General features: G+C 49.4%; 6 protein-coding genes and 1 non-coding gene across 7 annotated transcripts; 3 read left to right on the top strand and 4 right to left on the bottom strand.

Moving 5' to 3' along the window:
* Positions 1–152: 152 nt before the first annotated feature.
* ASPBRDRAFT_182915 (uncharacterized protein) lies at positions 153–2447 on the bottom strand (the record flags this gene model as incomplete). The annotated part of the gene is made up of 2 exons (XM_067619991.1): positions 153–530; positions 588–2447. 2 exons carry the CDS (start codon positions 2445–2447, stop codon positions 153–155), a joined length of 2238 nt encoding a protein of 745 aa, XP_067476969.1.
* A 1841-nt stretch (positions 2448–4288) lies between these two features.
* On the bottom strand, positions 4289–5050 carry ASPBRDRAFT_198362 (NYN domain-containing protein; the record flags this gene model as incomplete). Its single annotated transcript, XM_067621192.1, has 1 exon — positions 4289–5050. The coding sequence occupies one exon, from the start codon at positions 5048–5050 to the stop codon at positions 4289–4291; it is 762 nt and encodes a 253-aa protein (XP_067476968.1).
* A 722-nt stretch (positions 5051–5772) lies between these two features.
* Positions 5773–6743, top strand: ASPBRDRAFT_57339 (enoyl-CoA hydratase/isomerase family protein; the record flags this gene model as incomplete). The annotated part of the gene is made up of 3 exons (XM_067627727.1): positions 5773–5882; positions 5938–6563; positions 6634–6743. The coding sequence occupies 3 exons, from the start codon at positions 5773–5775 to the stop codon at positions 6741–6743; spliced, it is 846 nt and encodes a 281-aa protein (XP_067476967.1).
* Positions 6744–7960: 1217 nt separating this feature from the next.
* ASPBRDRAFT_209242 (uncharacterized protein) lies at positions 7961–12100 on the top strand (the record flags this gene model as incomplete). The annotated part of the gene is made up of 8 exons (XM_067621856.1): positions 7961–8144; positions 8204–8344; positions 8451–8567; positions 8624–9033; positions 9089–9221; positions 9270–9746; positions 9794–9967; positions 10014–12100. The coding sequence occupies 8 exons, from the start codon at positions 7961–7963 to the stop codon at positions 11990–11992; spliced, it is 3615 nt and encodes a 1204-aa protein (XP_067476966.1). The 3' UTR covers positions 11993–12100.
* Positions 12101–12376: 276 nt separating this feature from the next.
* On the bottom strand, positions 12377–12447 carry ASPBRDRAFT_t204. Its single transcript has one exon. It is a non-coding gene; the product is annotated as a tRNA-Gly (tRNA).
* A 156-nt stretch (positions 12448–12603) lies between these two features.
* On the top strand, positions 12604–14896 carry ASPBRDRAFT_182907 (uncharacterized protein). Its single transcript, XM_067619990.1, has 3 exons — positions 12604–13012; positions 13067–13741; positions 13784–14896. Exons 1-3 carry the CDS (start codon positions 13006–13008, stop codon positions 14602–14604), a joined length of 1503 nt encoding a protein of 500 aa, XP_067476965.1. The 5' UTR covers positions 12604–13005; the 3' UTR covers positions 14605–14896.
* Positions 14897–15058: 162 nt separating this feature from the next.
* ASPBRDRAFT_131072 (aromatic alcohol reductase) lies at positions 15059–16008 on the bottom strand (the record flags this gene model as incomplete). Its single annotated transcript, XM_067618294.1, has 2 exons — positions 15059–15925; positions 15976–16008. 2 exons carry the CDS (start codon positions 16006–16008, stop codon positions 15059–15061), a joined length of 900 nt encoding a protein of 299 aa, XP_067476964.1.
* Between the last annotated feature and the right edge of the window lie 2 nt (positions 16009–16010).

The following is a 16010-nucleotide window of genomic DNA, read 5'->3' as shown; positions in this document are numbered from 1 at the left end:
GACACAGTTTCAGACGGGAAGATATTCTCCTCCACGAATGAGGGTGACTCTTCTGCTAGCCCGCCGTAGTCCTCACTAGCTTCCGAGTGGTGGGCTTGTAAACTAGACACTAACTGACAGTTAACCAAGCCATCGCCCATAGTAAATTGTAGTCACGGACCTTCGGCACCTGAATCAACATATTCTTGTAAGGGAATATTACCCTCAACCTCGGAATGCGACAGTCCAAGCTCAGGGGCCTCTGCTGCCTTGTCATCTGAATGGCGGGATTCCTTGGTACCATTCCCACCAATGCCGCGACCACCAATGAATTGTCGGCATGTTTTCAAGCCTTTGTCAAGAATCTGTAACTTCTTGTTCAACTGTTGCCGTAGTGTGCGGTTTTCCTCGGATTCGCCGGCGATGTGTGTCACCAGCTCAGCCGGCATCTCAAATACTTTGAGGGGTGTAAATATTCCGGTGAGAGACTGGACCAGCTTCACCTCCACGACTTCGACTGCAACGTCATCTATGAATCGTTTCAATGCCACCTGGGAGAGTTAGTACTGAATTCTAAAAGAGACTTAGCTTTGAGCTGCCGTCTATACCTTGTAATAAGCGAGCATGCAGTCCAACGCTTCGGCTGATGCAAACCGTATCATATCCGGTTCATCAAACGACAGGAGCGATTGAACCAACTCCTCTAGATTGTATGAATTTCCGTATTCCTTATAACACTTCAAGTCCGTAATCCCAAAGAATTTCTTGATCGTTTGACGGATGGAGACTGCGCGCCTCTCTGCACGAATCTTTTGTAGCGTCTCGGTAAAGTAGTGATTATATGTGATTGGATGACCTTGTTGGTGACTTCCAACCAGTTCTTCGCATGCTTTTATCAGACTCTTTTTGAGTTGATTCAGTGCAGGCGAGATGACCTTGTCAAAGAGGATTACCGAAGTGGCTTCATCGGCAACAAACCCTGTCAAGAGTGATAAAAACTCCTCGACCACCTCCCAGGTACCAAGGATATGTTGACATGTTATATCTCGCCACGGGCTGCACTGCTCCTTGAAGAGTTCGCCGATAATCATCGGATTAAATGTGCCTGGCAACTCCCGGCCCCTGGTTTGTCTCATGAGCTCCTGAATATGATTAATAAACTCGCTTCGCGTAATCGAGAGTTGCCCTTTCTGCTCATCATCAGGAGGCCCTTTTTCCACAACCTTACGGTAGTGACCTTGTCTATTGAGACGCTCTGCGAATTCCTCATTCAAATTCTGAATGACTGAGCGAATCCGCTTTTTCTTGCCCATAGAGGATTGGGCGCGCTCGAAGAACGGTTCATTGTATGTGCCATCGACGGCTGCCTTGACTATGGTCTGGAAAGATTGACTGATACTCAGAAGATAGGTCTTCTGCTCATCCAGCGTGGTTCGCGGCTGACCAAGCTTGATCAATTGCTGGTTGCAATTAGATTGTTTTTCCTTGATCTCATCGATAAGGCTTGGAAGCTCAGCTGCAATTTGTCGCAAAAGCACCTTGCTGAGGCGGGTTCGCAGTGAGTTGATCCCAACCCATGACGAGGGCATCTCCCCCCAAGCGCCCTTGGAAAAGAACTCGCGCTCCTTTCTATCACGGTCGGACAGCGTCCAGCTCCCCTCATCACTATCCATGTTTCTCAACGTATGCCATCCTAGCCGGAATTCAACGTCTCGGTTGTTTGCCAGTGATATAAACATCTTTTCGCTTTCGGAACCCGGGACCAGTGTATCTGGTTTGGTAATAACTCCCAAGGTTCGATCGCCTGACTTATCAGCATCCCTTGCGAGCCGCAAGACAATCTGGTTCGCGTAGTCGTTCTTCGCTGAGATCACTGCAAGAATGACACTTCGCGGCTCTTTCATGTATGACTGGACCACATTCTGCACGAGCTGAACATCTGCTGCCGATTGTTGTTTTGTCTCTGAATGTATCAGTCCTGGCAGGTCAACAATCGTCAAGTGTGGCCTATCCGGTCCCGATACTTCAATCCGTAGAAGATCATTCGAGAATGCTTTGCCGTGGGTGGAGATGCCCATTGCTGCTTTAGCATTATCGACTAGTTGAGGCAGTCCGTCGAAACCATCGAGTTCTTCGCAGAAGCTTCCCAGCAACCGTTGTTCCGCCTCGCTACGCGAGTGATGGGGTACAATGGAGACTCTCACGCCGACATTGGTGTCTTTCCGGAGGACGAGCTCTGTGGGGAACCGTGTGCAGAGATTGCTCTTGACAGGGAAGGAGACACCGGATATTGCCTCGAGGACTGAACTTTTTCCGGAGGACTGGTCGCCGCAGACGATTATTTGGGGCAAAGACACATAATGGCTAATCCCTTGAGAACGAAGCGTGTCGATGGAGTTCAACAGATCGAGCTGTTCGCGAGTACACAGGCTGTCAAGTGCGTCTGAGGTAAACTTTCTGAGGACCATTCTGTATGTTGAGAATGCCGGTGGCCGTCTGTAAGTCACGGTGTAAAACGAACGATATTGAGGATGGTAGGCTTCAAGGCATCTCACAGTCTCCATGGATATATTTGACATCAAAACAGAGAGCTTTATATTCTGTATCGTGTCTTTCTCGATACTTCCAGACTCACATATCTTCTCGTGCTGATTTGTGCTACGAGGATGCAAGGATGTGAGCGTTGGTGGTCGGTTGACTGACTCGGTTGGAATGAAAGCGGAATGGTTGTGCTACCGGACAAGATAACACGCCGTATGTCAAGGCCAACTGTTGACTAGAGCTTTACGAGGACTTCCATACCTAAGATGATGCCATTGTGTTTGTTTTTGACAATTTGGAATTCCCCCATGTGTATCATTCTGTCGTGGTGAGACATGATATGCTGATCTCAACGTCTTTTTGCTGGTTCGACCTTCATTGTCCTTGATCGGTGTAGTAGTCTTTTGAAGCATGCAGGTCCAAATCTGAAAGAACCAATGTGGCTGGAAGAGAAATGCCAGCAGCCGTTGCGGGTTCATGATAACAACTGCTGTCAGTATGTGACATCCCCCTGCAAGTAGTCAACCCTGTCTGCGCTAGTCCGTTCTCGGAAGTTCATACTCGGGAATATCTATGCATGCCTTCATTGCTGCTTGTACTTGGTATGCACCGCACCTAATGTCCTACCCAGTGGACCTTTATCTATCCCATTCTATCATTGTCACTACTATTGCATTACGAGAGATTTTCGAGTCGAAAAGGCTATCGTTCCCCTCCTTGCATCACCGTTATCGTTGATGCACATCATTGTTCTTGATTAAGCATTGACCCGCCCCTATGGCCATATCCAGAATGCTCGCAGTCCCTGACATCTAAATGATACGCATTACAGTATTAGTGTGAGGATGAATATCACCCTGGGCCATGGAATGCACAGATAAGCTGGAAGGCGATGTCTTTTTCACCGCTGGAATAGAGATAGCGCGACGCATTCCTGCTCCTGGGAGGTGTCCGCAGTAACTCCCAGCCCACTGTACTGTAGGAGTAAGAGGGGTCTCCGTTGATAGAGTCTGGCTGAACCTAGTTTGTTTTCAATGACATCGACGATTAGGAAGATTCAAGATGAGTAGTATTCATATAATAACCCGTAGCGAGTATCTCAGTAAGCCCTGTCTTTGTTGGACTTGTCTCCCGAGAGGGCTCAAATTAGCTTGAGAAAGAGAATTGGAGTTTGGATGGGAAGATCCAGTGATAGGCCCAAGTGGTCGAATATTTATTTATGAGGCAAAAGTTTTGTGCTTTCAGATCTTGGAGCGGAAAGAAGGAAATGACATTCTCATAACTAGCCTACTAACTGACACGTACTTTGCAAGAAGAAAAGATTACGGTACAATCGAAGAGACTTTTGGCAGGTTATCGGAAGATCAAAGCTAGGCAGTAGCCTTACTTCCAACCCAGCAGACCTTGACAATTGTTTTACGGGGGGAGGGTCCATTTCACTTTTAGCATACCTTTTTCCATACGTTTCCTGCTCAGGTGATCCGTCTCAGGCAAGCATGAGACTAGACCATAAGTCATTGATAGTGATCGCAGCAGACGCGAAGTCCACTCTGCAGCTCCCAACAAGCGTGATGCTGTGGCTTGTATAGCTGCTGAGTAGGACGTAGTACTTGCAGATAAATTGACATTGCAAAGGTTGATGTGAATAATCGGATTTTCAGCACACCAAGCATTTTCAAGCCTGCAATCGTTATTCGAGCCTCTCCAACGGTTTAGAGATATCCCGTAGGGAGATTAAGAGTAAACGATATCCCCAGCCAGCACGCCACTAAGACTTCCGGCGCGTATCGCGGACATAAATCTCGGTAGTCGACTTGTGAGGCCGGCGGCTAGTTTCAAACAACGATGAAGCAGCGATTAAATCACTGAGTTTGTGATATCCGTAAGTACGAGAGTCGAACTCCGGATGTCTTTCGGTCAGCAGACGGCCAACGTCACCGAGCATAGCCCATCCGTCGTCATCGGAGGCTGCTTCTACCGACATTCGTAGCTGCGTTGCCAATGGTTCTTCAAGTTGCACTTCCTTGACCGGCAAAGGATGCTCAGGGGCGCGGATCCTAGTGGCATGCGGCTCCAGTTCATCGACATGCACGAGATTTCCCGTATAGATGAATTTATCGCAAGCAGCCACGAAAGGCTGAGGCGTCTTTTTCTCGCCGAACCCATAGACCAGGAGTCCCGACTCTCGGATACGAGCGGCTAGTCTGGTAAAATCACTGTCACTGGATACAAGGCAAAATCCATCATAGCGGCGGGTATATAAAAGATCCATGGCGTCTATGATCATCGCCGAGTCCGTAGCATTTTTGCCCTGAGTATAGGCGAACTGCTGGATGGGCAAAATTGATTGCTGGAGAAGTTCGTCCCTCCAGCCTATGAGATTGTGGCTGCTCCAGTCGCCATATGCTCGTTTGGCATGAGCTGTGCCGTATTTTGCAATCTCGGCCAGCAGGCGATGGACGGTGGAGTAACACGCATTGTCGGCGTCGATAAGAACGGCGAACTTTTTGGGCACAGCATCGGCAACCATGTTGAATGAATAGAAGGGTTTGAGATGTCAGACTACTTGTCAGATTTAACAAAGTGGGTTCCGAGCAGATACTAGACGTCCTGGGTCGTTGCTACTTCCTCGTATCTTATACTATAATAAACTTTGAAAAACCGAGGTCGTGACGATGTATGTACGTGATGGATGAAGAAGGAGGGGGGTTCGCATACGGTCTAGACTTATTTCTGAGACTCTCTCTTTCGTGAGGAAGCCAAATGCGCACCCGCTGTTTCCGCTCGAGTGTCTTCCATCATATCATAGCTGATGTGTAATCGTAAAGGTGCACAAGGAACAGCTGAGGAATCCCTTGGTTTAGGAATGTACCGGCACGGTGGTCGGTGCGATGGATCAGGGAACTCGGTGTGAGCAAGTCTCTCCTATGCAAAAGGGTAGTGCAATGTTGCACCTGGGAATCCAACAAGGATGGATGAAGCCATAGTAGTGAGATATACTTCACAAGGAGCGTTCACGTGGAGGAGCCACTGCGGCCGCTAACCTTGTTTGGACGCGACAGTTGGACCTCGGCATCCCTTCCAGTCATTCCCCGGATTAGTCCATCAGTTGGTTATGATGCAGCTCCCTCCTCCCTCTTCCTCGGTTCTCTCTCTCCATTCCAAACATCATACTTTAATCTCTGGCGGTGTTCTCTATTCCCACTAAATCAACTACTCTTCCAGCATACCCTCGCAGTCTCACTTCCCATCATGTCGGACTACACATACCAGCATTTCAACGTCACATTCCCGCCAGAACGTCAATATGTCGCCCACGTGGAGATCAACCGCGCCGACAAATTGAACGCCTTTGTGGAAAGGTACCCCTTCCCCCCCTGCCTTCCAGCCAAAATCAATATCTAAACCATCCCCTAGCATGTGGCTAGAACTCTCCACCATCTTCACGCGCCTCTCTTCGGATCCCTCCGTCCGCGCCATCGTCCTCACCGGTGCCGGCGACCGCGCATTCACCGCCGGTCTCGACGTCAAAGCCGCCTCCGAAGGCCTCCTCTCCGACTCCAACACCGCCAGCGACTCCGCCCGCAAAGCCACCCAACTGCGGCGCCACATCGCCGAGTTTCAGGAATGCATCTCGGCCGTTGAGAAGTGCGAGAAACCGGTGATCGTGGCCTACCACGGTATCTCTTATGGTCTCGCCATTGACATTGGTGTGGCCGCGGATGTGCGGGTCTGCTCCGCCGATGTCCAATTCACCGTGAAGGAAGTAGATATCGGTCTGGCGGCAGATATCGGCACATTGAGTCGGTTGCCCAAGGTGGTCGGGAACTTTGGATGGGTGAAGGAGGTGGCTTTGTCGGCGAGGATCTTTGGCGCGGACGAGGCTTTGCGCGTGGGATACGTCAATCGCGTGTTCAAGAACAAAGAGGAGGCGGTCCGGGGTGCTTTGGATCTGGCAGGTTTGATCGCATCGAAGAGTCCCGTTGCGGTGCAGGGGACCAAGGAGTTGTTAAATTATTCGAGGGATCATAGTGTTGCGGAGGGTAAGTACTACTCCACAGTGATTTCGGGTCATGATATGTATCGGTGCTAATTCTATACTCTACACTCTAGGACTGCGGTATACGACTGTCTGGAACAGTGCGATGCTGCAGACCAATGATGTCACTGCCGCCTTGCTGTCGGGCATTCAAAAGAGAAAGCCGACATTTGAGAAGTTGTAGCGTAGATGATCAACACTGGTACTGGTACTAAGTTGATGATCTACTTGTTTCTAGTCTGCCTCGAATTTGACGGGTTCAAGAGGAGGCAAGGCCAGTCAGGACTAGAGATAATATACCTTGTGGATATTCCATTGTCAACATTAGGAACCGAGCGATGTGCATAGTAATTTAGATAGGCGAATAGGATCGACCCAAGCCAGTAACGTCTGACATGTCAGTCATGGAAAATTCCCTGTCCTGGACCCTCGCATTTGGGCTGTTGATAACTGGCAATGTGAGACATGGCAACTGGTGTCTTGGGTACAGCTGACCACTACAATGGCGTTTGAAGAGCTCATCAACTCAAACTGAGGAACTCCCGAAAGAGTATGATGGTAAGCGTACTCCCTACACACCGTCTTCATCCGAAGAATCGTTCTCTTGTGGATCCTCATGTAGGCCCGGGAAGGTTCGATCTGCGCTGCGCTGGCCCAATCAGCCACAAGCCGTGCTGCAAACTAGGTTCCGGCACCAAGCTGGCAGGCTGCTTATCTTGTGACGAAAAGGTCAATGCCTCCATACAGAAAGTTAGGTTGATCTTATCTGCCAAACTGTATCCGGAGCACTATTACTGTAACTCCGAGTCGGCGGTGGAACCTGACCCCCGCATAGTCTCCAGATTTCACGTCCCACCCATTACTCAGGGCCTTGTGAGCAATGATCGGCTGTACACCTCCTTGACTCAATATCCTTCTTACCCTAGTAGCTGCATTTTATATGGAACCATCTATCTTGACGTGATGTCTCCACGCAAGGGTCCCGGTCATCTGAACCACCCTCAGTAGGTTAATCACGATCCATCAGGAAGACAAGTGACACAGGGGACAATCACAACTTTGCAGACAATCACACATCTTCTCGATGTATCCCATTGGAAGCTCATACTGCAGCTTGGAATCTCACCTCAGCCACCGGCAACTGTGCGCGAGAGGTAGCCAATCCCTGCCGCACTTCATCCGCCACGCCGTCGTATTGCCCACAAGCCCGGTGCCTTGACATTGAGTGTTGATGAGGCTGCAGTGCGGTGTGTAACGAGGACTAATTTCAAACGAAGCACAATTCGTTATCACCTACGAATCAGTCAATGGTAAAATGGACCTTATTATCTCCCCGTCGCTTTCGTAAAAACGCCTCTCTCCAAAAACCTTGCCCTCCAAACAATCCACCCTTTTCCAACCATGACTACAACAGAGGGATCTCGACCAGATGACTATCCCCAACTCACCAGTCCGTTTAGGTCAATGAAAGAACGATACGATGTTGTCGTTGTCGGGTCCGGCTATGGTGCTGGAGTGGCAGCGAGCCGAATGGCTCGAGCTGGGAAGAGCGTGGCAGTTCTTGAAATGGGTTGGGAGAGACGCCGTGCGTATACTTTCATCCCTGAGCTCGTCAGGACATAGTGACCGATAGACATGGTGCAGCTGGATCTTTCCCTCGTTCGCTTTTCCAATGTCTGAGGGAGATCAACATCTCGGGTATTACCCGATGGCGGTTTTCAGACAAGCCGACTCGACTATTTCAGTTGGTCCTAGGGGATGGGCAGCATGCTCTTGTCGCTCGCGGTATGTATACCCTTCATCAATTAGGGAGGGGACTAAAGAAGATGGTTCTCAATTGTAAGACTTGGAGTCAGAAGCACCCACCATTAACGTTCAATCTACTACGCAGCACTAGGCGGCTGTTCACTCATCAATGCCGGAGTCTTCCTCGAAGCCGATCAACAAACTCTACAAATGAGCGTATGGCCCCCAGAGATAAGGAATAACAGTTCTTCTCTTCAACCATGTGAGTTTACATCGAACCGTAGCTGGGACCTATGTTCCTAACATCTACGAAACTAGACTACTCGCGCGGCGCCGAGATGCTGCAACCTTCACCTTACCCAGAAAGTCACCCACGGCTTCTAAAACTTGAAGCCATTCAGACGCAAGCAGAATGGCTAGGTAAGGGAGTCAGTTTCTACCGCGCGCCACTGACAACTTTTTTCCGTCGGGAGCGCAGCCATGTCGGCGTGATGATGCAGGAAAATACCGGTTCGGGAAATGAAAGCACCGGTCTGAATGACGGATCCAAAAACACGGTTACTACGACGTACCTTGCGGATGCATGGAATTGGGGTGCTGAGATCTTCTGCGGCTGCGAGGTACGGTACATAGAGCAGGCACCGAACGAGGAGGGCTACGTGGTGTACTTTGCCTGGCATGGGAGCGGGAGGTCGGATGTCAAGACACAATTGTTTTGGGTCAAAGCGGTAAGTTGATAGTCAATACTTTTTGGCCTGAGCTTATAGATTGTCATGTGGCTAGGAGGAGTTATGCTTCCTTGGGGCTGGCGCCTTGGGAACAACGGAGATTCTGCTCCGTTCAAGAGACTGCGGTCTGCCAATTTCACCCATGGTGGGAAGGAATATGTCAGGGAATGGGGATATGTTGTTCTTTGGTAAGCTTGGTTAATATGGACATAGACCATGGCTAAGGACAAACCCAGGATACAACGGCGACTCACACGTGAATGGCATCTCAGGGGCAGCAGGTCCAACTGTCACCGGGGTTGTGGATCGAAGAGGGGCATCCTCAAGGGATGTCCTAGCTGGCTATGTGATTGAAGATGGAAGCATACCAAAAGCGTTGAGCCCGCTGATTCAAGCCATGCTTGTGCTACAGACCGTTCGGTTTTCGATACCCAGGTCGATCTCGGGGAGCATGTCTCGCGGTTGGAGAAGCATTTCGAAACTCAAATTGCCTTCTTTCAAGGCGTCTAGACTAAGGGGAGCAATGCAACGCACTTCCACCTATCTAGTCATGTCCCATGATAGTAACGAACTCACACTCACCCTGAAAGACGATCGAGCAGTTCTACGCGGGCCCGGAGAGGGAAGATCTGCAAACTTTTCCAACATCCGACATGTTCTAAGCTATGTGATCACCCGGGCTGGAGGGAAAGTCGGATCTTCACTTTTGCGTGGTACGTCCTCCCTCATAGTCACATTACCATGCTAAAATGTTCTCTAGGTCGTGAGCAGGAAGAAGTCACCGTCCATCCGCTCGGGGGAGCCAATATGAGTAGCGACGGCACAGGCCGGGGAGGTGTCACGAACCATCTAGGCCAGGTGTACACGGGCCATGGAAGTTCAGCGCACGAAGGCCTTGTGTGCTGCGACGCCTCGATTGTTCCAACTGCATTAGGTGGGTACTGATTCATCCGGCTCCGCTTCATATGTTAATATCTCAGGCGTGAATCCGATGGCGACAATAACTGCGCTTGCCGAACGATCTGTTGAACTGATTGCCAAGAGGCGAGGATTCTCCATTGATACTGACACTCTGAATGGAACACTTGACGCCTCTTCCCAGCCGACGATATCACAGAAGGTTGCCCATGGCTTTCAGGACACAGCTAAGTCGTACCAGTTACTATCGCCCATTGGATGGCAGTTCACCGAAGTCCTCGACGGACACATATGTCTGCAATCGAAGGATGTGGCCTTTGACACATACGAAGCGCTAGGTCGGGGTTCGTCGTGCACCATGCGTATGGTTCTCACGGTTGAGATTTGTCGAAGAATAGGTGAGTCGCCAGCTTCTGTGCAAAGCGGGGTCTTGATGATGTTAGATACCCATGGATTGCACTACGAAGGCATATGCACCGGAACAGTGGCCTGCCATGGACTATCCAGAGGTCCGATGAGAGTAGATGGCAAGGTTCAGTTTTTCATTCGGTCAAAAGAGCAGGCAGAGTCGACATCCTTGATATACTCAATGCAGCTCATATCATTGGAGAACACCAACTATAAGCTCGAAGGACACAAACAGATTGATTCGGCCTCCGCGTTCTCCATTCGCGGAATGTGGGAGGCGACCACCAAGGTTAACATTCTCATCACACGAGATGATGGGTTGAAGGTCGGAGCAGGCGTCCTGCGCATATCATGGCCTTCGTTCCGACGGCAGCTAAAGACTTTCCGCACGACTGAACCATTTAGACTCGAACTAATCCTTGCATTGGTCCTTTTCCTGGCCTACTTTACTCTTCAACTTGTTGTCGTCTTCCTTCGACCTTTGACGCCTGCTCGCAAATCTCGCCACCCCCCTCATCCTCCACCTGATCCAAAGCAGCAGCCCTCTAGGACAATAAATCTTTGCACAGTAGACGGTGTCACTGTGCGTCTCGAAGAATACGAGCCGTTACTTGGCACAGACGAGGCTATAGAAAGCCCAGGCCCTGAATCTCAACCCGTCTTATTTATCCCAGGAGTCACCGGTAATGCCACACATAGCACCTTCGCACTTCCATATTTGCGATGCAACTTGGTCGAGTACTTCACAGCACGCGGATATCGATGTTACGTCCTAACCCCCCGCTGGGGCAGCGACGCCAAAACATCCGCGCAATGCACCGTTTACGACTGCCGTCTCGATATCGCGGCGGCACTGCAACACATCCTAAACCATCAGAAGCAGAAACCATACGTGGTCGCCCACTGCCAAGGCTCCGCAGCCCTTGCCATGGGTCTCCTAGACGGCACCATCAACCGCACACACATTCTCGGCATCACCGCCAACGCCGTATTCATAACCCAAGTTCTAGCCTACTGGAACTCCTTAAAAGCCGCCACACCAGCCCTAATCCGACTCTACGAACTCATCTCCGGAACCCACTATCCAATCGGCTCACCTAACGGCAACAAACTCATCCATAGGATCCTCGATATCCTCCTCCAGTTCTACCCCGTCGAACACCGCCGAGACATCTGCACCTCGACACACTGCCATCGGACCACATTTGCCTTCGGCTTGTGCTGGAACCACAAGAATCTCAATGCCAACACTCACGACAACGTCGGCCAGTTCTTCGCGGATACGCATACAAGGCTGCTCGAGCATGTGACTCGCATGGGAACATACGGAGCATGTTTGGATAATGAGCTTCGTCCTATGCTAACGGATCGGAGTCTGTTGAATCTGCAGGGTATCCCTATCTTGTTCGTTTCGGGTACAGTCAATGAGGTGTTTAAGCCTGAGTCGACTTTGCGTGACTATGAGATGCTGAGACGGAGGTTTGGGGAGCATCTGTATCGTCGGTTCTTGGTGGAGGGGTATGGGCATTTGGATCCGGTCATTGGGAAGAATGCCGCGAAGGATGTTTATTGGAGAGTGTTGGAGCATGTGAAGTGGTGTGTGAGGGGGGGTGGGGATGTGAAGGTTGATTGATTGATTGTCTTGTAGTGTAGAGCCTGGAAGTTATACTGATGACCATGATTATGATGCTGAGGGTGGAACTTGTTCATCGGAGTAAGTTGTAAGTAGTAACTGACAGCCAGTGATGATAGTATATATTTTATGACAAGGACTTCCGTAGGATCAATTGAGCGACGCATTGCGCTTAAACAAACTACTTATCGCCGATTAAGACACATGGTAGGAATCTAGTAGTACTTGTGACTATCTGCTAATGAATGATATTCAATTCATTAATGAGTACTGTTCATTGACTTATTATACATATATAGCAATAAGAAAAAAAAAAGATTTAAATTATAAAGTTGGACGGGAAGTGGAGAAGTGACAAGAGAGGAGGGAAAAAAGAAATTGCTGTGCATCATCCGTGAATCGAACACGGGCCTCATCGATGGCAACGATGAATTCTACCACTAGACCAATGATGCTGGTTGATGTGTTACTCTGGAGATTTACGCCATAACAACGTGGTAATGAATCTCAGCTCCTGACTGGCATGCAGATCTCTAGAATCATCACTGGCTATCCGAGACACCCATCACTCTCTTGAGACTATATAGAATATCAATTCTAACGAATTCTATCTCTACAACACCTTCTATAACATTAAACATACGGAAATACTTATATGAAATGTTGATAACACGCTAGATATTCAGGAAAATGACTGTAATGTATGTAGGCTGGTGGTAAAGTCGTGCTGATTGCGAGCGCGTTGTCTGGGGTGTCTCGGGTAGCCGGTCATGATTCTCGAGTGCTGACCACGATCCGGAACAGAGCGTGGATCCGGAACAACGCGCTATTTAAGGGGCAGATTCTGCACCAGCAAATTCTGGTGATCGTTCTGGAATTTCTCTCTATCCTGGATCGTGATCAAGCACTCGACCGTCTGGCGAAACGCAACTGAAGTCGTTCACAACAACGCGTACAACATTCAATCCGGCCGCTAACTCACGCAGACTGTCTATCAACTTTCACCGATTACCATGGCGGGTAGGTCATTGAGCCTATATCCTGACTCTGGTACTGATTTCAATATTATCCAAGATACAATTGATGACCAGAGAGGCCCTCCGCTGTCTCCCTCTACGCCTTCCGAGACACGCCTTCCATCTGAACCAATCGATTACAGTGACGTTTCACCACCAGGCCCATCTAAAGTGGACGAGGAGGCTCAAGCCATATTACAGGAAAGAATAGATAAAGCCATTCAGTGCTTACACACTGGCGAGGTTGCCGCCTCGATAAGTGATGCGGCAGGGCGCTGCTATGTACCAGAAGCAACTCTATTCTACCGGTACTATGGCAGAGATCACGCGCCAGTGGCTGGAGCTGACCCTATTTCTCCGAGGCTTGGTGAATTAGATGAAGCCATCATCTGCGATTGGATTGTTCGATGGCTGGAGTCAGGGTTCCCGCCATCCCCTAATCTCCTCCGCGACGCGGGAAACGCTCTACACCGACGGAAGTGTGAGCTCTTATACGCAAGATATGGGCCCCTTGCTAAAGCTTGGCCTCGACAGTTTCTGGAACGCCATCCACAATTGAAGGCAACTTGGGACTCATATTCCGATGACCATAAGAAAACCAAGCATCCTCAACCGGATAAAATCTCTGGCTTTCTTGATCTCTTCGAAAAGACCAAAAACCAATATCAGATTCACCCTGACGATATATGGAATGCGGACGTGAAAGGATTCATGTGTAAGATACCGACCAGCAGTCAGAAGATCATCATGTCCAAAGCAACACTCCACAAATAAGGCCTTAAATGGGCCTCGCTCAGCGAAGAATGGGTCACCACCTTTGAGTGTTGCAATACGACTGGCCAGATACTAGCACCTTATGTCGTCTTCAAAGGGAACGCCGTCAGTCATCTTTGGAGCCTGATGATTCCCCACAAAAAGGCACTGGTTGGACACCAAGAGAGAGGCCTTATCGATGAACATCATGAAGTGAAGTGGTTGAAAAGAACCTTCATTCCCCAAACAGACGTGTCCCAAAAGGTGTTATCTGACCGTAATACTTCATCGAGTCGATTCACGCGTCTGCTCCTGCTCGATGGACAGACTTGCCCGGTCCCATTTGAGTTTGTCCTCACCTGCTGGGAAAATCACATCATACCACTTTCCACCCCTCCAAGCACCTCGCACCTTCTTCATCCACTAGATGTTGGTGTTCTCGCTCCATTCACCGAAATCTACAGTGATGAAGTGCGACGGTCATTACAGCCCGGTCATTTCGGCATTAGCAAGGATGAATTCGTACCGCTTTGGTGGCTTTCCCGGCAGGAGGCCCTAAGCCCGAAGAACATCATCACGGGCTGGCGACAATCCGGAATCTGGCCTATCAACAAGGAAATCGTCTACAGACGGGCAGGGTTCGATCTCCTGGAGGCCAGGGATGGGGTTGATCTTACCGAGTTGAAAGCCCCCGCCACTGAACAAGAATTCGACACTTTGCTGCAACAGATCATATCGAGCCCGCCGGAAACCTCGAACCAGCTACGCAAATTCCTGACAGATTGCTTTTATCAAGACCGCCGCAGTATTGACGTGCTTCAAGAGAATTTGAGCTATCAATAGAATTTGCAAGTGAGCCAGAAGATGCGTGACCTCTATGGACGTGATGCAGCGATTACGAAGCGACGCGCCAAGGATGATCCAGCTGCACGTACAGAATCCAGACGAAAGCGTCATTGTTTGAGTCTTCAGAATACGACTTCTCAGTAAATCACTCCGTGCAGGTAGCTTTATCCAGTCAAGGTAATAGTTAGAAGAGTCCCGGTGTCTTTATTCTTATTGTCCATTAGAGTGATCTGACCGATGAAGTACTGGAGGAGATTTCTGGGCAGAACGCCGGGACTGAAAGAAGGAGAGAACAAATAAAGAATGAATTCAGGTTGTAATACTATGTTAATATTCACCTGTATGATAATGTGTTAAGCTGATATTGACAAATGTCCACACTATCAGTCTATAATCACAAGTAGAAGTCCCTAGGCTCTTGCAGCAAGTCTGACCTTACAGTCAATCTAATCTAGGCAAGCTTCTCGGCGACAAGCTTCTTCAGGTCTGCTGGTGCCAATTCTTTGATGCCAAGTAGCTCATTATCCGTCACATCATATGCAGCACCATAAGTATCACCAGCGAGAGCGGTACCTTTCATCAATTTCATGAAGGCCTGCGGACTGAAGTCACCAGCACCAAACAGTTCCAGGCCCTCCTGCAAAAGCACGCTTGTCTGCTCCTTGCTAATCCTCCACTTGATATCAGGCCGAAGCTCCTTTGCAAACCCAAGCAGTTGGTTCTGAGTCAAAATTGCCTCTGATACACGTATGACTTTGTTCTCGGTGGCGTCAAGGTTTTGCAGAATTGCAACAATAGCTCTCCCCAGCGCAGCGAAGGAGGTAGAACTGACCCGATTGTCGCCTTCGTCGAGCAGAGTCACAGTGTGGTTCTGAAAGTCCAGCAAAGCCGGGGTGTTCAAAACTAAGTCCAAGAAGGCGCCACATGCAAGAACTGTCCATGACAATTCTCCAGCCGCTGCCTTTTCCTGGAGATAGTTTCGAACCTTGAACATGGAACTATAAATTGGAAAGTTTTCGAGCTTCGGATTGGTGGTAACGTTTCCATAGTCGGAAGGAATGAAACGCTTCACTCCTGCGGCAATGGCGGCGTCGATAAGCACAGTTTGATTTTCGATTGCTGCACCACCCACCGTGGATACGACAGCGTCCACGCCTTCGAGTGCAGTGGTTAACGACTTCACTGAATTAAAGTCAACTTCGAAAACGTTGATGTTCGAGGCATATGCTCCAGGCTTCGCAGAACGAGTGAGAATCGAGACACGGAAGCCGGCATTGACAAGTGCTTCCAGCACATGGGGTCCCAGGGTGCCAGATGCCTATGAATGTATCAGCTAATTGGCATCTATATGTTTTTTGGATTCCTTACACCAGCAATAGCAACAGTTTCAATCTTAGGCATCG

Source organism: Aspergillus brasiliensis (genome assembly GCF_001889945.1).
Source record: "Aspergillus brasiliensis CBS 101740 unplaced genomic scaffold ASPBRscaffold_10, whole genome shotgun sequence".
NCBI classification, from domain to species: domain Eukaryota; kingdom Fungi; phylum Ascomycota; class Eurotiomycetes; order Eurotiales; family Aspergillaceae; genus Aspergillus; species Aspergillus brasiliensis.
The sequence above is the reverse complement of the archived record's forward strand: the minus strand, read 5'-3'. Positions and strand labels throughout refer to the sequence as shown.

Excerpts from the sequence above, each read along its gene's own strand:
- ASPBRDRAFT_182907 (XM_067619990.1), top strand. Across the intron at positions 13,742-13,783 it reads GTGTAAGATACCGACCAGCA|GCCTTAAATGGGCCTCGCTC; the intron begins GTCAGAAGATCA and ends TCCACAAATAAG.